The sequence below is a fragment of the Schistocerca americana genome, chromosome 3 (genome assembly GCF_021461395.2).
Source record: "Schistocerca americana isolate TAMUIC-IGC-003095 chromosome 3, iqSchAmer2.1, whole genome shotgun sequence".
NCBI classification, from domain to species: Eukaryota; Metazoa; Arthropoda; class Insecta; order Orthoptera; family Acrididae; genus Schistocerca; species Schistocerca americana.
The window spans coordinates 793,974,549-793,993,202 of record NC_060121.1 but is presented as its reverse complement, the minus strand read 5'-3'; the positions used below and the strand labels follow the sequence as shown (position 1 = coordinate 793,993,202).

Here is an 18,654-nt window from a genome sequence, read left to right as displayed (position 1 = left end):
GGAGAGTGTCGCTGTGCTGCTGAAAGAACTGAACAGGCAGACTCATAAACACAGATGCAAACTAACCCAAGGAAGTCTACTGACAAAGTTTCAAGAACTGGTTTTAAATGATGATTCTAGGAATATACTACAACCCCCTATATATTGTTCCTATTGAGATCGTGAGGATAAAATTACATTAATTACAACACTCACAGAGGCATATAAACAATTAGCTCTCCCATGGTCCATACATGACTGGAACGGGAAAAAAGCCCTAATATGAGGATTGGAACTTTAATACTGGCAACTATTTATTTCCAGCTCGTACAAAATAGATACAGGTTTCAAAGTTTGACTGACCTTCAAAGTAGTCACCAGCATTGTGTATAACCCATTGCCAGCAATGTGGAAGTAATAGGTTACCCTTAGCAGTGCCAGTTGTGTTGACAGTTTGAGCGGCATGCTCTTTTGCCCGACAAATTTGTAGCAGTTCTGAAGCGAATGCTGTGAAGTGTTTCCTTCAGTTTAGAAATTGAGTTGAACTCACGAGGGCTTAATTCAGGGGAGTGCAGTAGGTGGTATAGCATTTAGCACCCCATCAGTCAAACAAATCAGTAACAGTTTGCACTGTACGTGTTTGAGATTTGCCCTGCAAAATGATGGTCAGGTCCTGCATAAAGTGTCATCACTTCTGTTTCTAAGCTGGTCATAGGTTGTGCTCAAAAAATGAACAGCATAGAGACAGAAGTGATAACACTTTCTGCAGGACCTGTCCATTATTTTGCAGGACAATGCTCAAGCACACACAATGCAAGCTGTTAGTAATTTCTTTGACTGATGGGGCTGCTAAGTGCTATACCACCTACAGCACTCCCCTGACTTAAGCCCTTGTGAGTTCAACTTGATTTCTAAACTGAAGGAAACACTCCACAGTATTTGCTTCAGAACTGCTACAAATTCGTCGAGCAATAAACCGCGCCGCTCGAACTGTCAACACAAATGGCACTGCTAAGAGTATCCTATAACTTCCACATCACTGGGAATGGGTTATACACAATGCTGGTGACTACTTCGAAGGTCAGTAAAACTTTGAAACACGTATCTATTTTGTACGAGTTGTAAATAAATAGTTGCCGCTATTAAAGTTCCGTCACTTGTAACTGGTACATTGGGCCTCAAAAGCACTGGTACAGTGGGCCTCTGCCATCCACTTCACAATGGTTTGCAGAGCATAGATGTAGATGTAGATATAGATAGAGTTTCCTCTATTGCCGGTGTGCTCCTCAAAGAATACTGACCTAGCACCAAATGGTCACCTGTTGATGACTGGCACGTGGTATCTAGTCTAGATTTATTTTGCAGAAAATTTCCTATATGGTAAATTGGCGAAAGGCTGTTCCAGTATATATAACATATATGTGTGAGGCGTTGCCTCACTGTGATGAAGCAGAGCTGGTAGGACTTGCATGTTCTCACTGAGCAGTGGTTTCAACTTCGTTTTTGTCTGGATGTCAGTAGAAAGGGAAAAAGATGTTTCTGGCTGAAGGTAGCTTGAACATTAGAAGTTTGATTGACCCTCTTGAGGAAGTAGCCTCACATGAGGGGAAACAAACCATTATGCACTCAGTGTCCGTCCTGGAAGGAATTCTGCACCAAGGCCCCCCTAGTAGCAACCGAAAGCTCAAGTTGAAGTCAGCTGGAAATCATCACTCACATCAGCACAAACATCAGTCACCTAGGATCGGAGACAAATCTCAGTTACTTTAAAGATTTCTGAAAGTGGTCATCACCACAGCTAACCACATTCGTGGGTTCTCAGCACAGTTATTGGCTTGTACCCTCATTCTGAGGCATGAGTGGATCCTGTGGTGCTGAGTAAATTATGACAAATGTCTGGAAACAGTATCTACCATAAAATATCTGAGAGTACATATCCAGAGCGACCTTAAGTGGGATGACCATGTAAAACAAATAGTAAAAGAATCAGATGTCAGACTAAGGTTCATACGAAGAATCGTAAGAAAACATAACTCATTCATGAAGGAAGTGTCTTACAAGGCACTTATTTGACCAATTCTAGAGTATTGTTCATCGATTTGGAATACTTACCAGGTAGAACTCATAGAAGAGAGAGAGAGAGAGAGAGAGGGGGGGGGGGGGATCCAACAAACAGTGGGGCATTTCATCACAAGATCATTTAGCTGGAATGAGAGCATTACAGAGATGCTCAACAAACTACAGTGACGGACACTACAAGAGAGGTGTTGTGCATTTCAAGAGAGTGATTTGTGGAAAGAGTTGGACAACATATTACTACCTCCCACTTTCTCCCATGTACATCTCTTGCAATGACCATGACAAGAAAATTCAAGAAATTAGGGGTAATACAGAGACTTACCGACAGTCATTCTTGCCATGTGCCATTTGTGACTGAACAGAGGAGGAGGCATCAGTTTGTGATATCAAAAATACACCCTACCACACGTCATTATGTGGCTGGTGGAGTTGATGTAGATGTAGGTGCAGGGTCTAAATGAGAAACTTTGACAGTTACATGGTGAGCTCGGCTGTAGGTTTTTTTCCTGCACTACAGGGTGGAGACTTGTAAAGTCACCCTGAACTGAAACTGTCACTTGGAGATGGAGTGCATGTAACATAAACATGATATTTTATGTTCGGCAAAACTCCGAGATCTCCAGATGAAAACTCTTGCTCTAAGAAGCCAATTGTTTAAACTAATCAGAAATCAGATTGAAGAGCAATAATATTAAAATACTAACTGCACAATTGCTATTGCATTTGCATTAGAGTTGCAGAGTTCACCTCTCTTCCAGATGGCTGTCTCCTTCGCGTAATACTAGGAACTGAGAGTTGATTAAAAGTGGTAGTAGCAAGTAGGAACATTTGCATGAGTCCATGGAACACATAAAGGAAAGATAAATTCCACTCCTCAGGTGATGAAGTATTTATAGCAACAAGCAGAAAGACCTTTACTAGGATGGTCCAAAATTAACTCATTTGTAAACCAATATTGGTGAGAGTACCTGTGAGGGAGGACTTAGATTAATAATGAGACATTTCAAGTGGCTGCAGGTCCAGAAAACAACGTATACAAATTGCACATGCTCTTATAAATACTTCTAATTTTTGTCTTAGGCAGTTGACCTCTGTGCCCCTTGAACAAACTATAAATAGTTTAAGTCCTTTGTTCTGACCAAGGATCTCAAGTGAATGCCAGAATCAGAAATCACTTCTCAAACATTACTTCTTTGGAATCCCTGTGTCCTGCTTCCAGCTCCCAATGATTTGGCTGAAAAGAATGAAGTTCTACAGCATCCCACCTTGGGCCCATAGATAAATAATGAATAAGTGCAAATAAGTCATATAGTGATTCAAACACAACCGTAATTCATAATCATGAAGGTATCCCAATCAAACTATACTGATAGAGGATTACCTTTGTTAGTCAAGTATCATACATTATCTGTACCAGCAAAGAAGAGTAACAGTCTTGCAAAGTAATACTGAATGCATTTTCAGAAATTGCCTCCAACAACTAGCGTGATAGGTCCACATTCTTCTTAATAGATAAAGAGAAAATATTTATTACCAACCCAGTAAAAGCAAAAGAGTTATGGTTGGAAGTTGAATGCAACCAAATCACGATCTCAATACATGCATACTATGTAAAGACTCCACGGAAATGGTCACACTTTCACTACAGAAGAGAATGTACTGTAAGGATATTAACAAAACGTAATGGCAACTCAAGCATCCATAAAACTAGATTTATGTAAAACCTACAGCAGTTTTTAGTCACATCATGGCAAAACATCTGGTAGTAAATCCTAGGAGATTCATTTCCTGTATAGAGTCAATGAACAGATTCAGACCATCATGTGGTGTTTCAAGGATATGTTTGTATGTGGAAACTGAAGACAACAGATAGGAAGCTGAAATGTAAAATTCCATATTTGAAAATGCATTCTACCACAAAGATACCAGTATTGTACTAAAACAGGTAATAACACACAGTCACAAATGAGTAACTGAAATAAGCACTTTCAGTACCATATTGAGAAATAATTGAATATACTCAAAGAAAATACATCCTGACAGAATGCTGTTAAATTGTATACTGAATACATTGCGGCATTGGCCCTTTCATAGTTCTTATTTATTTGTGATGTTTCATGGAATAAATAGTCCTTTGTTACTGGCCTGTAACCAAGATATGATCATATGCAGCAGTTTACAAGCTGTTATGTAGTTGGTTTGAGGAATTGTTGACTTATAAAACCCTGTATTTTATGCGGACAGTGAACATCTAACAGGATGATAGGACATCGGGTGTGCCCCTCAGATGTCTATAAACAGCTACTACATGCAATATACATAAAATATTTGTACTCTTAGATTCCAGAATGAATTTTGACTCTCCATTGGAGTGAAAGCTACTGGCAGATTAAAACTAAATGCCAGACTGGGACCCAAACATGGCATATTTGCCTTTCATGAGCAAATGTTCTACCAAATGAGCATCAAGGCATGATTCATGACCCACCTCAACAGCCTCACAGAGGTAATGGCAGAAGTAAACCTGTAAGAACAGATCTTGAGTAGTGCCTGGATTGCTGAATCAGTAGATCATTTGGCTATGTAAGGCAATGTTTCTGGGCTCAAGTCTCAGTTTGACTCACAGATTTAATCTCTCAGGAAGTTTCACTCTCAGACTTTTCCAGTCTCAGACTTCTCACTGATGTTGTTGTCTACAATAAAAAAATATAGCAGTTTGCAAGGAAATGCAGACTCACTCAGTTAGTATCTCCAATTATTGTAGTGGATAACAGCTCTTTTCAAATGTGAGTAAATGTAAAATAATTGCCGGCCGAAGTGGCCGTGCGGTTCTAGGCGCTGCAGTCTGGAACCGCGAGACCGCTGCGGTTGCAGGTTCGAATCCTGCCTCGGGCGTGGATGTGTGTGATGTCCTTAGGTTAGTTAGGTTTAACTAGTTCTAAGTTCTAGGGGACTAATGACCTGAGAAGTTGAGTCCCATAGTGCTCAGAGCCATTTGAACCATTTGTAAAATAATTCACATAACATAGGAAAAGATGTGATAGTATCGGATTACTAAATTGGTGGGAAATTCTATAGCATGCTCAGTGCTTCATACAGGGATAATAATATGGTCATGTGAAATGAAATGAAAATGTGAATTCAATTATAGGGAAGATGAAATGAAAACTTAAATTTGTTTATATGATTGTGGGGAACTGTGTCCGTAAAGAAAACTACACAAGACTTTACTGCAGTTCATTATTTAATATTGCTCCAGGGTTTGGAGTTCCTATCAGATAGCTCTGACAATATATTTGTTCATTGAAGTAATTCGTAGACACACTGTTAGTATCATAACAAGTCACTCTAGTTAACAGGAACTAATACTTCACATTGATAGCACATTTATTGAGTACACACACTAGTATAGGTGCACCTGACTGCTTCCCTCAGAGAGAGTGCTCCTATTTATATGTACACATAAAGTTCTAGTGAATTGCAATATTCCATAAACAAGTGCATCCTAGAATCTTTCAGAAATCACAAATGTTAAATAAGTACAAGTAGCTGAAATTGTACCAGTGATCAGCTTATTACTATCTCATGAATGTAATTGCTAACCATGGTAGACAATACAATGAACACTTCACTGTTCCCCCTCATCACAAGATAGTGACCCACTATTTTGGAGTGTACTATAACTTCCTAGATCTGGATAGAGCAGTGGTTCTTTGTGTGGTTCACTATTGTTTCTCATATCTGTAGACAATCTTCCATTTAATATACAAAAAACAGAATTACTTATTTTTTCAGATAGCACTAGTATTGTTAACCAATCCAGACATACATATAGCAACAGAAGAAATGGCAAATAATATTCTTAAAATTATAATTGAGTGGTCTTCTGCAAATAGTTTCACTCTCAATTTCAAAAAGACACAAGGTATTCAATTCTGCACATCTTGAGCTAATACACCAATAATAAATATAATGCATGATGAGTAAATAATAACTGAGGTGGAAAATTCAGAATGCCCAGTAGTTGGAAGAAAGCACAGGTCACACCTATCTCCAAGCAGGATAATACAAATGATCCAATATCCTCGACACACATTTGTTGTAGAATCTTAGAACATATTCAGAGTTCAAACGTAATGAGATATCTCAAACAGAATTATCTCTTCCATGCTAGCTAGCATCAATTCTGAAAACACTGTTTGTGTGAAACTTAACTCACACTTTTCTCACATGACATTCTCAAGGCATTCAGGTAGATGCAGTATTTCTTGATTTCTGGAAAGCATTTGACTCAGTACCACTTCTATGCATGTTATCAAAAGTATCATCCTACTGTGTATCAAGTGAAATTTGTAACTGTGTTGAGGATTTTTGGTAGGGAGGAAGTAACAAGTTATCTTGAATAGTGAATCAATCAATACATGCAGAAGCAACTTCTGGCGTGCCTCAGGAGAGTGTGTTGTGACATTTGCTGTTAATGTTGTTTATTATAACTTTACAGACAATATTAATTGTAACTTCAGACTTTTCACTGATGGTGCAGTTATCTATAGTGAAGTACTGTTGAAGGAAGCTGCACCAGCGTTCAGTTGGATCATGATAAGATTTCAAAATTGTACAAAGATTGGCAATTTGCTTTAAGAGTTCAGAAATGTAAAGCTGTACACTTCACAAAAAAGCATAGTAAGCTATTATTATGATATCAGTAAGTCACAGTTGAATATGATCAATTCATACAAATACCTGTGTGTAAAACACAGAGATATGAAATGGAATGATCACATAGACTCAGTCGTAGGTATAGCAGATTGTAGATTACATTTTATTGGTAGAATACTAGGGAGATTCAATCGGTCTACAAAGGAGATTGCTTACAAATAACTCATGCAAACTATCTTAGAATACTTCTCAAGTGTGTGGGACTCATACGAGATAGGACTAACAGGGAACATTTAATGTATCCAGGTAAGGACGGGACAGCATGAATGGTGACAGGTTTGTTTAAGCCTTGGGAAAGTGTCACAGAGCTGTTGAAGAAACTGAACTGGCATACTCTTGAAGATGGATGTAAGGTATACCAAGAAAACCTACTGACAAAGTTTCAAGAACTGGCTTTAAATGATGGCTCTATGAATATGCTACAACCCCCCATGTAGTTATTAGTCTGAAGTCTCATTTGGCAACTTCTTCTTTCTCTAAGGCCACTATGCTCTTCAGTAATTCTGTATGTTTCCTCTGTTCAGCTATATTGTTTGTCAGCACAACAATTACTCAATTACTGAGATATCTTTAGCAGTTTTAATCATCCTCCAGTTGGCTGCACGAAAGATAGTTGGCAGCCTTGTGTTCACATCCCTCTTTATATACAACTATGACATCGTATTTCTGAAGTTGTAACACTTACGTTGTCAGTCATCCTAATGAATCCATCAGGCTTGCAGTCGTCACAATGCATGGCGGTAAATTGTCTGCCATATAAATAAGTTTGTAACTTGTTGATCGCCCAGACAACTGAAAGACACCCTTTCTCAGTCGCAGAGTGCTTCTCTTTGGATTTAGGAAGTAATCTGGACGTGTAAGCAATCACTCTTTCCATGTCATCCTGAACTGGTAATATAGCTGCACCTGTCCCGTAATCACTGTACCTGTATATGTATAAAAAAGTGATTTATAGTTAGACTTGGAAAGGAACAAAGTTGTCAGTTTGCAGCTACCCACACACCCGATATTGCTGCAGCAGAAACAATATATGTATTTTTTTCATATGTTTCCCAGCAACCTGCAGTACTCAGTTTGCCTTCCAAGATTGGAATAGCCTTTCCTGTTCACTTTCACTGTTAGCTACAGACAGTTGTTTGTGTATTAGAAAAAGATCAGTACAAGAAACAAAGCATATACTGAAAATGATTATAAATGGTAGTAGTTGTAACTGTCATTGGCAAAGTGGCATGACGATGACAAACAAAATGGAAAAACATGACCAAACATGCTCTCTGATTGGTTGTTGTTAAGGTAGCTTTTTCGTAAACAACTAGCTGTCATTCACTTTGTTATTCTCATCCTGGTATATTATTAGTGCGTAAATCCATCTTGGCATTCCTATCAAAATTGACAGGACTGATGAAGATGGGAGCACATGCTTCAGACAAAAAGAACTTCCTTGCCACTTGCTCCAAGAAAATTTGCTGTTTCACTGCAGCAGTTCAAGTAGTGGCCATGTGTGGCATCTGATATCTTTTATGCAGGAGGAGATCGAAAATTTCTTATAGCTCTTACTTTTTATGGTTTAGGAGGACTCATATTTTGTTAACTAAGTGCCCCAAGATTTTTATTTCTTGCATGATAGAGAGGCACTTTCTTGGACACAGTTCAGCACAGTTATCTGGTGTCCTACATGTTCTTCAAATGTCTTGCAGAAAACAACATTGTCATCCAGATAAAAAAGACATGTAATCCATTTAAAATGGCAAATCATATTGCTCGGTGCACATTGTGGCTGGAGCATTGCACAGACCAAGTAACATAATTTTGGACTCATAGAGACTATCAAGTATTGGTGAAATGAAATGTCGTGTGACGAGGGCCTCCTGTTGGGTAGACCGTTCGCCTGGTGCAAGTCTTTCAATTTGACGCCACTTCGGCGACTTTCTCGTCGGTGAGGATGAAATGATGATGATCAGGACAACACAACACCCAGTCCCTGAGCCGAGAAAATCTCCGACCCAGCCGGGAATTGAACCCGGGCCCTTTGGATTGACAGTCTGTCGCGCTGACCACTCAGCTATCGGGGCGGACCAAGTATTGTTAAAGCAGTCATTTTCCAGCCAGCCTTGATCTGCCAGTAGTGGAAAAATGTTACTAGTAGTGAAAAAATAATTTGCTCCTTTAAGATGGCCTGCCTAATATTTTCCCCAGATGGTGAACCTTTCTTTGTGGTTCTTAAACCACAGCTGTACCACCCTAATAAAGGTAAATATTGGTAAGACACATCATGCTACACCACATGAGGTATTTTGTGGCACATCAAATCTCTCTATCTCCCTCTCTCTGTCTCTATGCTGTCCAGCATGCCTCGTAATCACTGCTAGATACGTGATGTGCATCTGACCCAGTGATACTTTTGTATCTATTGGTACCTTCACAATGTGGACTGTAGGTAGAATGTACTGTTTGCTGCTTATAACGGTATAGCCTTATAGAGCCATGGCATTGTCTACATCTGAGATTCATAGTGTATAATCTGGACTCAGTTACCAGTTACCAAATTAGGGCTATCAACAAGAAATAACACTTAGTGTTGAAAACACATTTATTGAGACCCAAAAAAGTTCACATGGAGCTGAACTGCCTGCTTCAGCAGGTAATGCTCCTATTTATAAATACATTAGCAAATTATTAACCTGACACTTGAATGTGGCAGTGTTAGGTGGGGGGTATTTTGAATTGGGTAGTGTGAAATAACAGTAGAGACTGGCACTGGACTACCATGTTTACAGTATTACCAGTGTCAGCAAACAGTTCTGTTTTAGTCATTATCAAATTCTTTATGTACTGTGATTTGCTTTATGTTGTGCATAGCTTGTTATTGTCTTTTCTTGTGTTGAAATGAATGAAGAGTCTAATCCAGATCTATTATGGGGTTCGAGTATGCTCCTCATCACACCTGAAGAATTGGTAATTCCTATGGCCATTATGTCAGTTCCACTTTTCCAGGAGAACAGAACTTAGGCTGCAGTCCTGAGAGTCACAGGCAGGGCTTCTTCTCCCACTTTGCACCTCCCCCTCTGGCCAGTCTATGCCCATTGTGGACCACTATCTTATAGTGGCCACACTTTACAATATTCAATAAATAAAATTAGTCGCTGAACATTCCAGAAATCAGGAATTTTACTGATAAATAACTGAAGTAGGTGGGAATTGAACTGAAGGCCCACACATTGGCAGGTGGTGAGCATAAACACACAGCACAGAGTAATACTCATAAAACACACCATTTTACTCTTCTTTGCCTCACTGAGTTGTAGTATTAAGTGTATTCACTATATAGATGGCCAGATAATTTATTCACTGCACAAACTGCTATCCAGATACTCAATGTTATGATATAAGCCTCACTCTTCAGAGCACAAATTTCGATTGGTAAAAGTATATTTTGAGATTTTATTCATAACTGTTATTTTTCAACAGTTGTGATGTATATTTTTCTGAATAAAATTGAGTCATCAGCTATTTGATTGGAAGATTTATTTCAGTTTACTGGTTTTGACAGATTAATCTGTAACTTCAGAAATCTTCAAAATTGAGCTATTTAAATCTTCTAAGCCAATATTGAGTGAGTTTTTGTAATAACCGTCTGAGAGTTTACATACTTGTGTAACCATGTTCTAATGTTTGTAAATTTTGGAGACTTCCTAAGGTGACAGATTAATTTGTCAGAACTAGTTAAGTGAAACCCATATTCCAATTGTGCAACTGACTTTTGAATTTTATTCTGAAAAAGGTCTATTTTGAGTTGCTATCTGACTCACAGTTTCATCTCCTGCCATAAAGCACTACACTTGGGCAAAAATTTCATTCAGAATTACTGCATCGTTTGTTGTGCAGGCATTCCCCACCCTCTGCTGTTCCCTAGGGGTACCTGGACCAATAATTAGAATTTTCTCATTGCTTTGGAATCTGAGTTTCTAAACCAAAGACACTTCTTTATTTATTTATTTAGCATCCTTGCATCTCATCATTGTAAAATGATACAGGATTTGTTATAAAGGATAGTACATAGATAATAGGTAATAAAAGATTTACAATTATATATTGGCTAATAAAATATTCTTACGTATAACATGAAACAATACACACACAACAACAGTCATAATATATGAGATCAGCATAATAAATAAATACAATTTATTTTTCAAATGATCACGTCAGTCACTGTGATGAAGTAAATTATCTACTCTATTTTGCATGCTGATGATTCAAGTGTTCCTCAACACTATAAAAACTCTTGTTATTTAGCATTTCTTTGAGTTCTCCTTTGAATATGCGGAATTTTGATGTTCTTTTAATTTCTTTTGGTAGTACTGTAAACAGAATTTTAGGTTGCTAAAGAGCGATTTTTTTGATACATGGTTTATTTGTAAATTTCTCTATGAACATTGTCAGTATTCCCTGTTTTCTAGGTGTAGAATTTGATTGTGTGTCTTCATAAAATATATACTTTCATAATTATAGATACGTGTTAGGTCATGATTTTTAGTTCCTTGAAAAAATTTTTACATGACTCTCTCTGTGTCATTCCTTTTATTATTCTTATTGCTCTCTTTTGGAGCATAAATGTGTTTCACCATACTGGTTTTCCCCCAAAATATGATGCCATATCTTAACATGTTGTGTATGGGTGCAAAGTGTAAACATAACACTGCATCAATACTGTAGGAATTTTTTGGCATTCCACGAACATAACAGTACTGACTTAATTTTTTGTTTAACATTTCTGTATGTTTCTCCCACAAATTTTCATCTAGCCATTCTCCTGAAAATTTAGTATGTGTGGTTGCTTTAACTTTACTGCCCAAGTTCTGCTGTTAGGTTGGTTCCTAGTTTGTTCTATGTCTGAAGTTTATCCACACTGTTTTAATTTTTTCATCATTCACAATTAATTTATTATCCCTAAACCACATATCTGCTTCTTCTGCAGCTGCTGTGACTCTCTCCTATATGACCACTTCATCCATAGCTTTAACAAATAGAGTGGTGTCACCGGCAAACAATACTGCATCTGCTGCTGATATATGGCTTAGCATGTCATTTATAAATATTAAGAACAGTAATGGTCCAAGGACCGAACAGAGCCGTGTGGCACCCCACTTCTGACTCTTTGGTATGCTGATAAGTAAACTTTGCCCAAATGTTGTATCTCTAACATTTGATACCTGTTAGAAAGATAGGATTTCAACCAGTCATATGCTACTCCACAAATCCCATAGCAATATAGTTTCCTGATGAATAAATTATAGTCAGTGACATCATTTGTTACATTATTTGAGAGAATATACTATCTCAGACTCTTCATTTTTATAAAAGAGGTTTCTTTGTTGAAAGCATAAAGAATGATAAAAAGAAAGAAATCAAAATCAAATATTTACAGAAATAATTCATTTTCTCCCATTACAGTAGGTATAATCAAACAGAATGTCACTTTGCTAGACTGAAATAGATTCATCAAGACAGAATTGCTGGGTGACATTGAAAACTTGAAGATTGATAAACAAATAAAAGATAAGGGAAGTGCAGATTGGAATTTAACAAACTACAGATGAGATAAACATGGGTAGAGACAATAAACCAGAGAGGACATAAACATGAACAATGAAAGATAAATATGGAAAAACAAGCAAATTGTGAAGAGGAAATCACAGAGAACAATATGAGCAGTGGGAGGTAAATACCTTTGTGTGAAGAAGTCTATCAAAATGGACATTTAATGTGAAAGTGAGGGAAGTTAGATAACAATACAAAAACGTGAAAGTGAAGGAAGTTAGATAACAATAAAAAAAGGTAAGAGTACCTCAAGCTGGCATTGATGATGAATGAAACATATGGTGCACAGCAGTGCCCCATTAATGTTGTTCTGACTGTGAGGCTAAAATGAGAAATCCAAATCAAGTACGTATTGAAGTAGCAGAGATCACATCTGTTGTGCTGTAGGGAGAGTTGTTCCAAAGATACAGTGTGTTATTATTATAAGCGTTTTCTACCTGTGTCAGTTCATTTTGCCAGTGTAGTGGCTGTAATTGAAACATAACATTAATTCATGAAATTCAATGCAAGTCAGTTGACTTTGATATGCGTCACATCACAAATGACTCACCTGCGAAATAATGAAAGTAGGAGTCATAAAGAAATAGCAGGTCCTTAATTCCATTTATTGGTTGTATGTAGTGATATATGCAAAGAAATAAGAGGTTGAAACTTCCTGGCAGATTAAAACTGTGTGCCCTACCGAGACTCGAACTCGGGACCTTTGTCTTTCGCGGGCAAGTGCTCTACCATCTGAGCTACCGAAGCACGACTCACACCCAGTCCTCACAGCTTTACTTCTGCCAGTATTTCGTCTCCTACCTTCCAAACTTTACAGAAGCTCTCCTGCGAACCTTGCAGAACTAGCACTCCTGAAAGAAAGGATACTACGGAGACATGGCTTAGCCACAGCCTGGTCACGAGTTCAAGTCTCGGTCAGGCACACAGTTTTAATCTGCCAGGAAGTTTTATATCAGCACACACTCTGCTGCAGAGTGAAAATCTCATTCTGAAATAGGAGGTTCTTAATTTCATTTATTGGTTTATGTAGTTATATGTGGAAGAAAGTTTCACCATGATTGTAATACACATTTTCTGTTCTATTGTTTATTTTTCAGGTGTTGTACCATATGTTCGAATCTTACACTGAGATGGGGCCTGAAAACATTATTTATACTGATGTCTTAGCAGGCCTGGCTTCATTTTTTGTTGTTGCCTTAGGAGGCACAATCATTGGAATTATCTGGGGCTTCCTTACTGGTCTCGTTACACGATATACACATCAAGTTCGTGTAATTGAGCCAATATTCATCTTTGTTATGGCCTATTTAGCCTATCTTAATGCAGAAATCTTCCATATGTCTGGCATACTGGCGTAAGTATTGATTATTTAGTACTGATAAATTGTATACTTGTATTTATATGTCTGAGGATCTGTTACATATTTAACACATTTACATTTTAGCTATAAGAAAATGGATTAAACAGTATTGTCTGGTAGTAGGTCATAAATATAAAAATCAAAGCTCTTTTAACTGCATTATTAAAGTTTTACTATCACAGGTGTTATTGCTATGTAATAGTAATAAAAATACTGGTCTTAGTATTTTCCAAGCCATATAGCTAAATTATTGGTACTGTTTTCTGCTGTAGGCTGTTATTTTACTTTCTTTTTTATCTGTTAACTTTTCTCTTCTCCATTTATTTCTAAAGCTACAGCCATAAACCTCCCACATTATTTGTATAGTGTTACTGTTATGTTTTGGTAGTTGTAAATGACTATTATGTCTATTCCTCGTGCTATATGATTCCTATTCTCCTCACAAGATTACAAAGAGGTCTTTCATATATTGAAAAATGAGTACAGGTAACATTAGACATAAAATTATAGTAGCTTAATGCCAACTGCTTTGTTTGTGTAGTCTGTTTGGTCTCTATAGATATTTTCAATATTCACAAACTGCAACACCTTTTAAATTTTTCACGCTAATTAAGGCCATAGAAGCATGGCCTTTTCCTAATGTTGTTGTGACCAAAAAGCTATTATGGTTGCTGCAGTCTCAAGGTTTTTGTTTTGTTAATCCCACCTTTGCACCTTTGTGGTCATATTTCCATAGAAACTTTCGTGCCCTGAAACATATTTCTGTATATCTAATTGAGAAGTGAAATATCAGTTTTCATAGATTTAGCTTCAAAATTTTTTTGATATAATGAAATATTCCTTAAAAATTTTCAACCCCTTCTTCACCCCATTAAGGACCTAATTTCCAGAGCCAATGAAACACTTTTTTGTAACAGAAAAGAGAAATACAAATTTTAGTAGGTTTTGCTTTGAAACTGCATTATTAATCAAATAATTTCATAAAACTTTTCATCTCTTATTTCACTCTATTAGGGGTTGAATTTACAAAAAGACTAGCAACTGAGAAGCCAAATACCAGTTTTCATAGATCTAGCTTTAAAAAAGCTTTAGTAGTTCTTTAATAATGATTTATTACCAAAAAAGTTCACACACCATTTTATCCCCTTAGTAGTTCAGTTTCCAAAATGGTTGAAACACAGTTTTTTTAATGACTGAGAAACCAAATACCAACTTTCAAAGTTATAAATTCAAAATTGCCTTAAACAATGACATATTTTGAACAAGCCTTTCATCACATATTTCAACCCTTTAGGAGCAGAATTTCAAACTGTCCCTTCTTAAACCATGCTACAGCATAAGATCGAGTCTCTATATGTCCTTCTTTTCAGAGGTGGTTGCAGGACTTGGCTGTTCGATCCAGGATGTCAAATTAAACATTTTTCAGCCATCTAGTTCCCAAACTTATTTTATTTGGCTACTAACTTCGGTGATTTACTGTGCCATCTTCAGCCCCTGACCAATGTGTAGAAAGATTCCACCTCAGTTCTGTTTGAAACAGGGACCAGCAATAACTGGTATTAGTAGATTTCTGCTTGCTCTATTGATCATTGCAACCATCATCTGCCAACACGTCAGCTGATGATGACTGCAGGGGTCTAAAGACGGCAAAGTAAATCACCGAAACTGGCAGCCAAATAAAATAAGTTTGGAAACTAGATGGCTGAAAGATGTTTAATTTGACATCCTATATAAGGTCCACACCATCTCCAAATTTCAAGTTTCTGACCTCAGGATTTTGGGCTGGGCAGTGATGAGTTAGTGTATCAGTCTGATCTTATTTCATCCCCTTAGGGCTTGAATTGAATTTTCAAAAACAGCGAAACATGTATTTTCTCATTTCCAACCAGGAAACCAAATACCAATTTTCACAAGGAAATATCTTCTTAAAAATTTCACTGCCTCTTCTGCAGAAGAGCTTCTGTGAAGTTTGGAAGGTAGGAGACGAGGTACTGGCAGAATTGAAGCTGTAAGGATGGGTTGCGAGTTGTGCGCGGGTAGCTCAGTTGGTAGAGCACTTGCTCGTGAAAGGCAAAGGTCCTGAGTTCAAGTCTCAGTCCGGCACACAGTTTTAATCTGCCAGGAAATTTCACAAATTTTCATAGATTTAGCTTCAAAACAGCTTGCATATTGAAATATTCCCATAAAAATTTTCATCCCCTATTTCACTCCCATGTGGGCTAAATTTTCAAAAACACTGAACCAAGTATTTTTTATTTGTAGCTGAGAGGTCAAATACCAATTTTTGTAGGTGCAGCTTTAAAAATTCTTTAATATCAATTTTTTTTAAAATATTTCATCCACTGTTTGACCGCAGTAGGGGGGTTAAATTTCCAAAAATGCTGAAAGATGTATTTATTTATTTCTGACTGGGAACAAAATACAGATTTTCATAGGTCTAAATTCAACATTGTCCTAATACTGAACTATTTTCAAAAACCTTTCATCCCCTATTTCACCCCCTTCAGGGTGGAATTCCAAAAAATTCCTCCTTAAATGATCCCTACAGTGTAAGATCAACACCCTCTCCAAATTTCAAGTTATAATTGTCCAAATACAAGGATGACAGCATGCTTCATGTGTATTAATGCTAAAGAATGGAACCAATGATTGATTAGTGTTTTTAGGTAATCTATAAAGGATTGAATAATTTGCAATGTCTGATGTTTTTTCTGGGCTGATTTATAAATATATATTTACAGGTATTTATTCTGTTTATGTGCATAATGTTGCAGCAGTGCCCTTTGTCAGTAGCTGTGAGTGACAGTTTTAGGTAGGCTCACTTGTTAGGTGTAGTTTAGAAAGTGAGCATGTGTGGCATCTTTGCTCACAAAACAATTGTAGATAATTTATTGTTTGTGCTTAAGAACAAATTCATCAATGAGGCAAGACATGTGAAAGTATACCTTATGTTTTGCATAGTGTAAAAAAGTTTTGAAATAATTTAGTCAAGATGTTTCTATGAATTCATGAAGTAATTTTTAACAAGATAAATTGAAAGTCAGCACTCTGAAGACTCATAATAAAATAAAAGTTGATAATAAAGTAGACAAGGAAGTTATATGTTGCGACCACAGAAGATGAATCAGATGATGAGGGCTCTTCAGCAACATAGATTATTTGAATATTGAAGCTCTCTCACTCTCAAACACAAAGATTTCTTCATTAATAGCAAAAGATGGTGATCATGATGATAGAGATAAGAGGGAAGACTGTAGAAAGGCACAGGGAAGAATAAGTTACAGAGAATTGTGACTCAGGAGACCCAAAAAGGATAAATGACATAAGCAACACTGGAATTCAAATTGTGATGTGTAGAAAACATCTCTGTTCTTCTCTACTCTTCTCCTTTATACTTATATAAACTTGTACCTTTCCTTTAGTTAAAATATAATGAGTGATGTGGCATTACACTGAAGTGCCAAAGAAAGTGTTGTTGTTGTTGTTGTTGTTGTTGTGGTCTTCAGTCCTGAGACTGGTTTGATGCAGCTCTCCATGCTACTCTATCCTGTGCAAGCTTCTTCATCTCCCAGTACTTACTGCAACCTACATCCTTCTAAATCTGCTTAGTGTATTCATCTCTTGCTCTCCCTCTAAGATTTTTACCCTCCAAGCTGCCCTCCAATGCTAAATTTGTGATCCCTTGATGCCTCAGAACATGTCCTACCAACCGTTCCCTTCTTCTTGTCAAGTTGTGCCACAAACTCCTCTTCTCGCCAGTTCTGTTCAATACCTGCTCATTAGCTATGTGATCTATCCATCTAATCTTCAGCATTCTTCTGTAGCACCACATTTCGAAAGCTTCTATTCTCTTCTTGTCCAAACTATTTATCATCCATGTTTCACTTCCATATATGGCTACTACACTCCATCTAAATACTTTCAGAAACGACTTCCTGACACTTTAATCTATACTCAGTGTTAACAAATTTCTCTTCTTCAGAAACGATTTCCTTGCCATTGCCAGTCTACATTTTATATCCTCTCTACTTCGATCATCATCAGTTATTTTGCTCCCCAAATAGCAAAACTCATTTACTACTTTAAGCCTCTCATTTCCTAATCTAATTCCCACAGCATCACCTGATTTAATTCGACTACATTCCATTATTCTCATTTTGCTTCTGTTGATGTTCATCATAAATCCTCTTTTCAAGGCACTGTCCATTCCATTCAGCTGCTCTTCCAGGTCCTTTGCTGTCTTTGACAGAACTACAATGTCATCGGCAAACCTTAAAGTTTTTATTTCTTCTCCATGGATTTTAATTTCTAGTCTGAAATATTCTTTTGTTTCTTTTACTGCTTGCTCAATATACAGATTGAATAACATCGGGGATAGCCTACAACCCTGTCTCACTCCCTTCCCAACCACTGCTTCCCTTTCATGCCCCTCGACTTTGATAACTGCCATCTGGTTTCTGTAGAAATTGTACATAGCCTCTTGCGCCCTGTATTTTACTCCTGCCACCTTTAGAATTTGAAAGAGAGTATTCCAGTCAACATTGTCAAAAGCTTTCTCTAAGTCTACAAACACTAGAAACATAGGTTTGCCTTTCCTTAATCTTTCTTCTAAGATAAGTCGTAAGGTCAGTATTGCCTCACGTGTTCCAACATTTCTACGGAATCCAAACTGATCTTCCCCAAGGTCGGCTTCTACCAGTTTTTCCATTCATCTGTAAAGAATCGCGTTAGTATTTTGCAGCTGTGACTTATCAAACTGATAGTTCGGTAATTTTCACATCGTCAACACCTGCTTTCTTTTGGACTGGAATTACTGTATTCTTCTTAAAGGTTGAGGGTATTTCACCTGTCTCATACATCTTGCTCACCAGATGGTAGAGTTTTGTTAGGCCTTGCTCTCCCAAGGCGGTCTGTAG

General features: G+C 37.3%; 1 protein-coding gene across 1 annotated transcript in view; it reads left to right on the top strand.

Moving 5' to 3' along the window:
• LOC124606406 (sodium/hydrogen exchanger 3) overlaps nt 1–18,654 on the top strand; it is a 600,846-nt gene that overhangs the window by 449,241 nt on the left and 132,951 nt on the right. Inside the window, exon 3 of the mRNA XM_047138386.1 lies at nt 13,476–13,732. Coding sequence (XP_046994342.1) covers nt 13,476–13,732 — 257 coding nt within the window. The remainder of the gene's footprint in view (nt 1–13,475; nt 13,733–18,654) is intronic.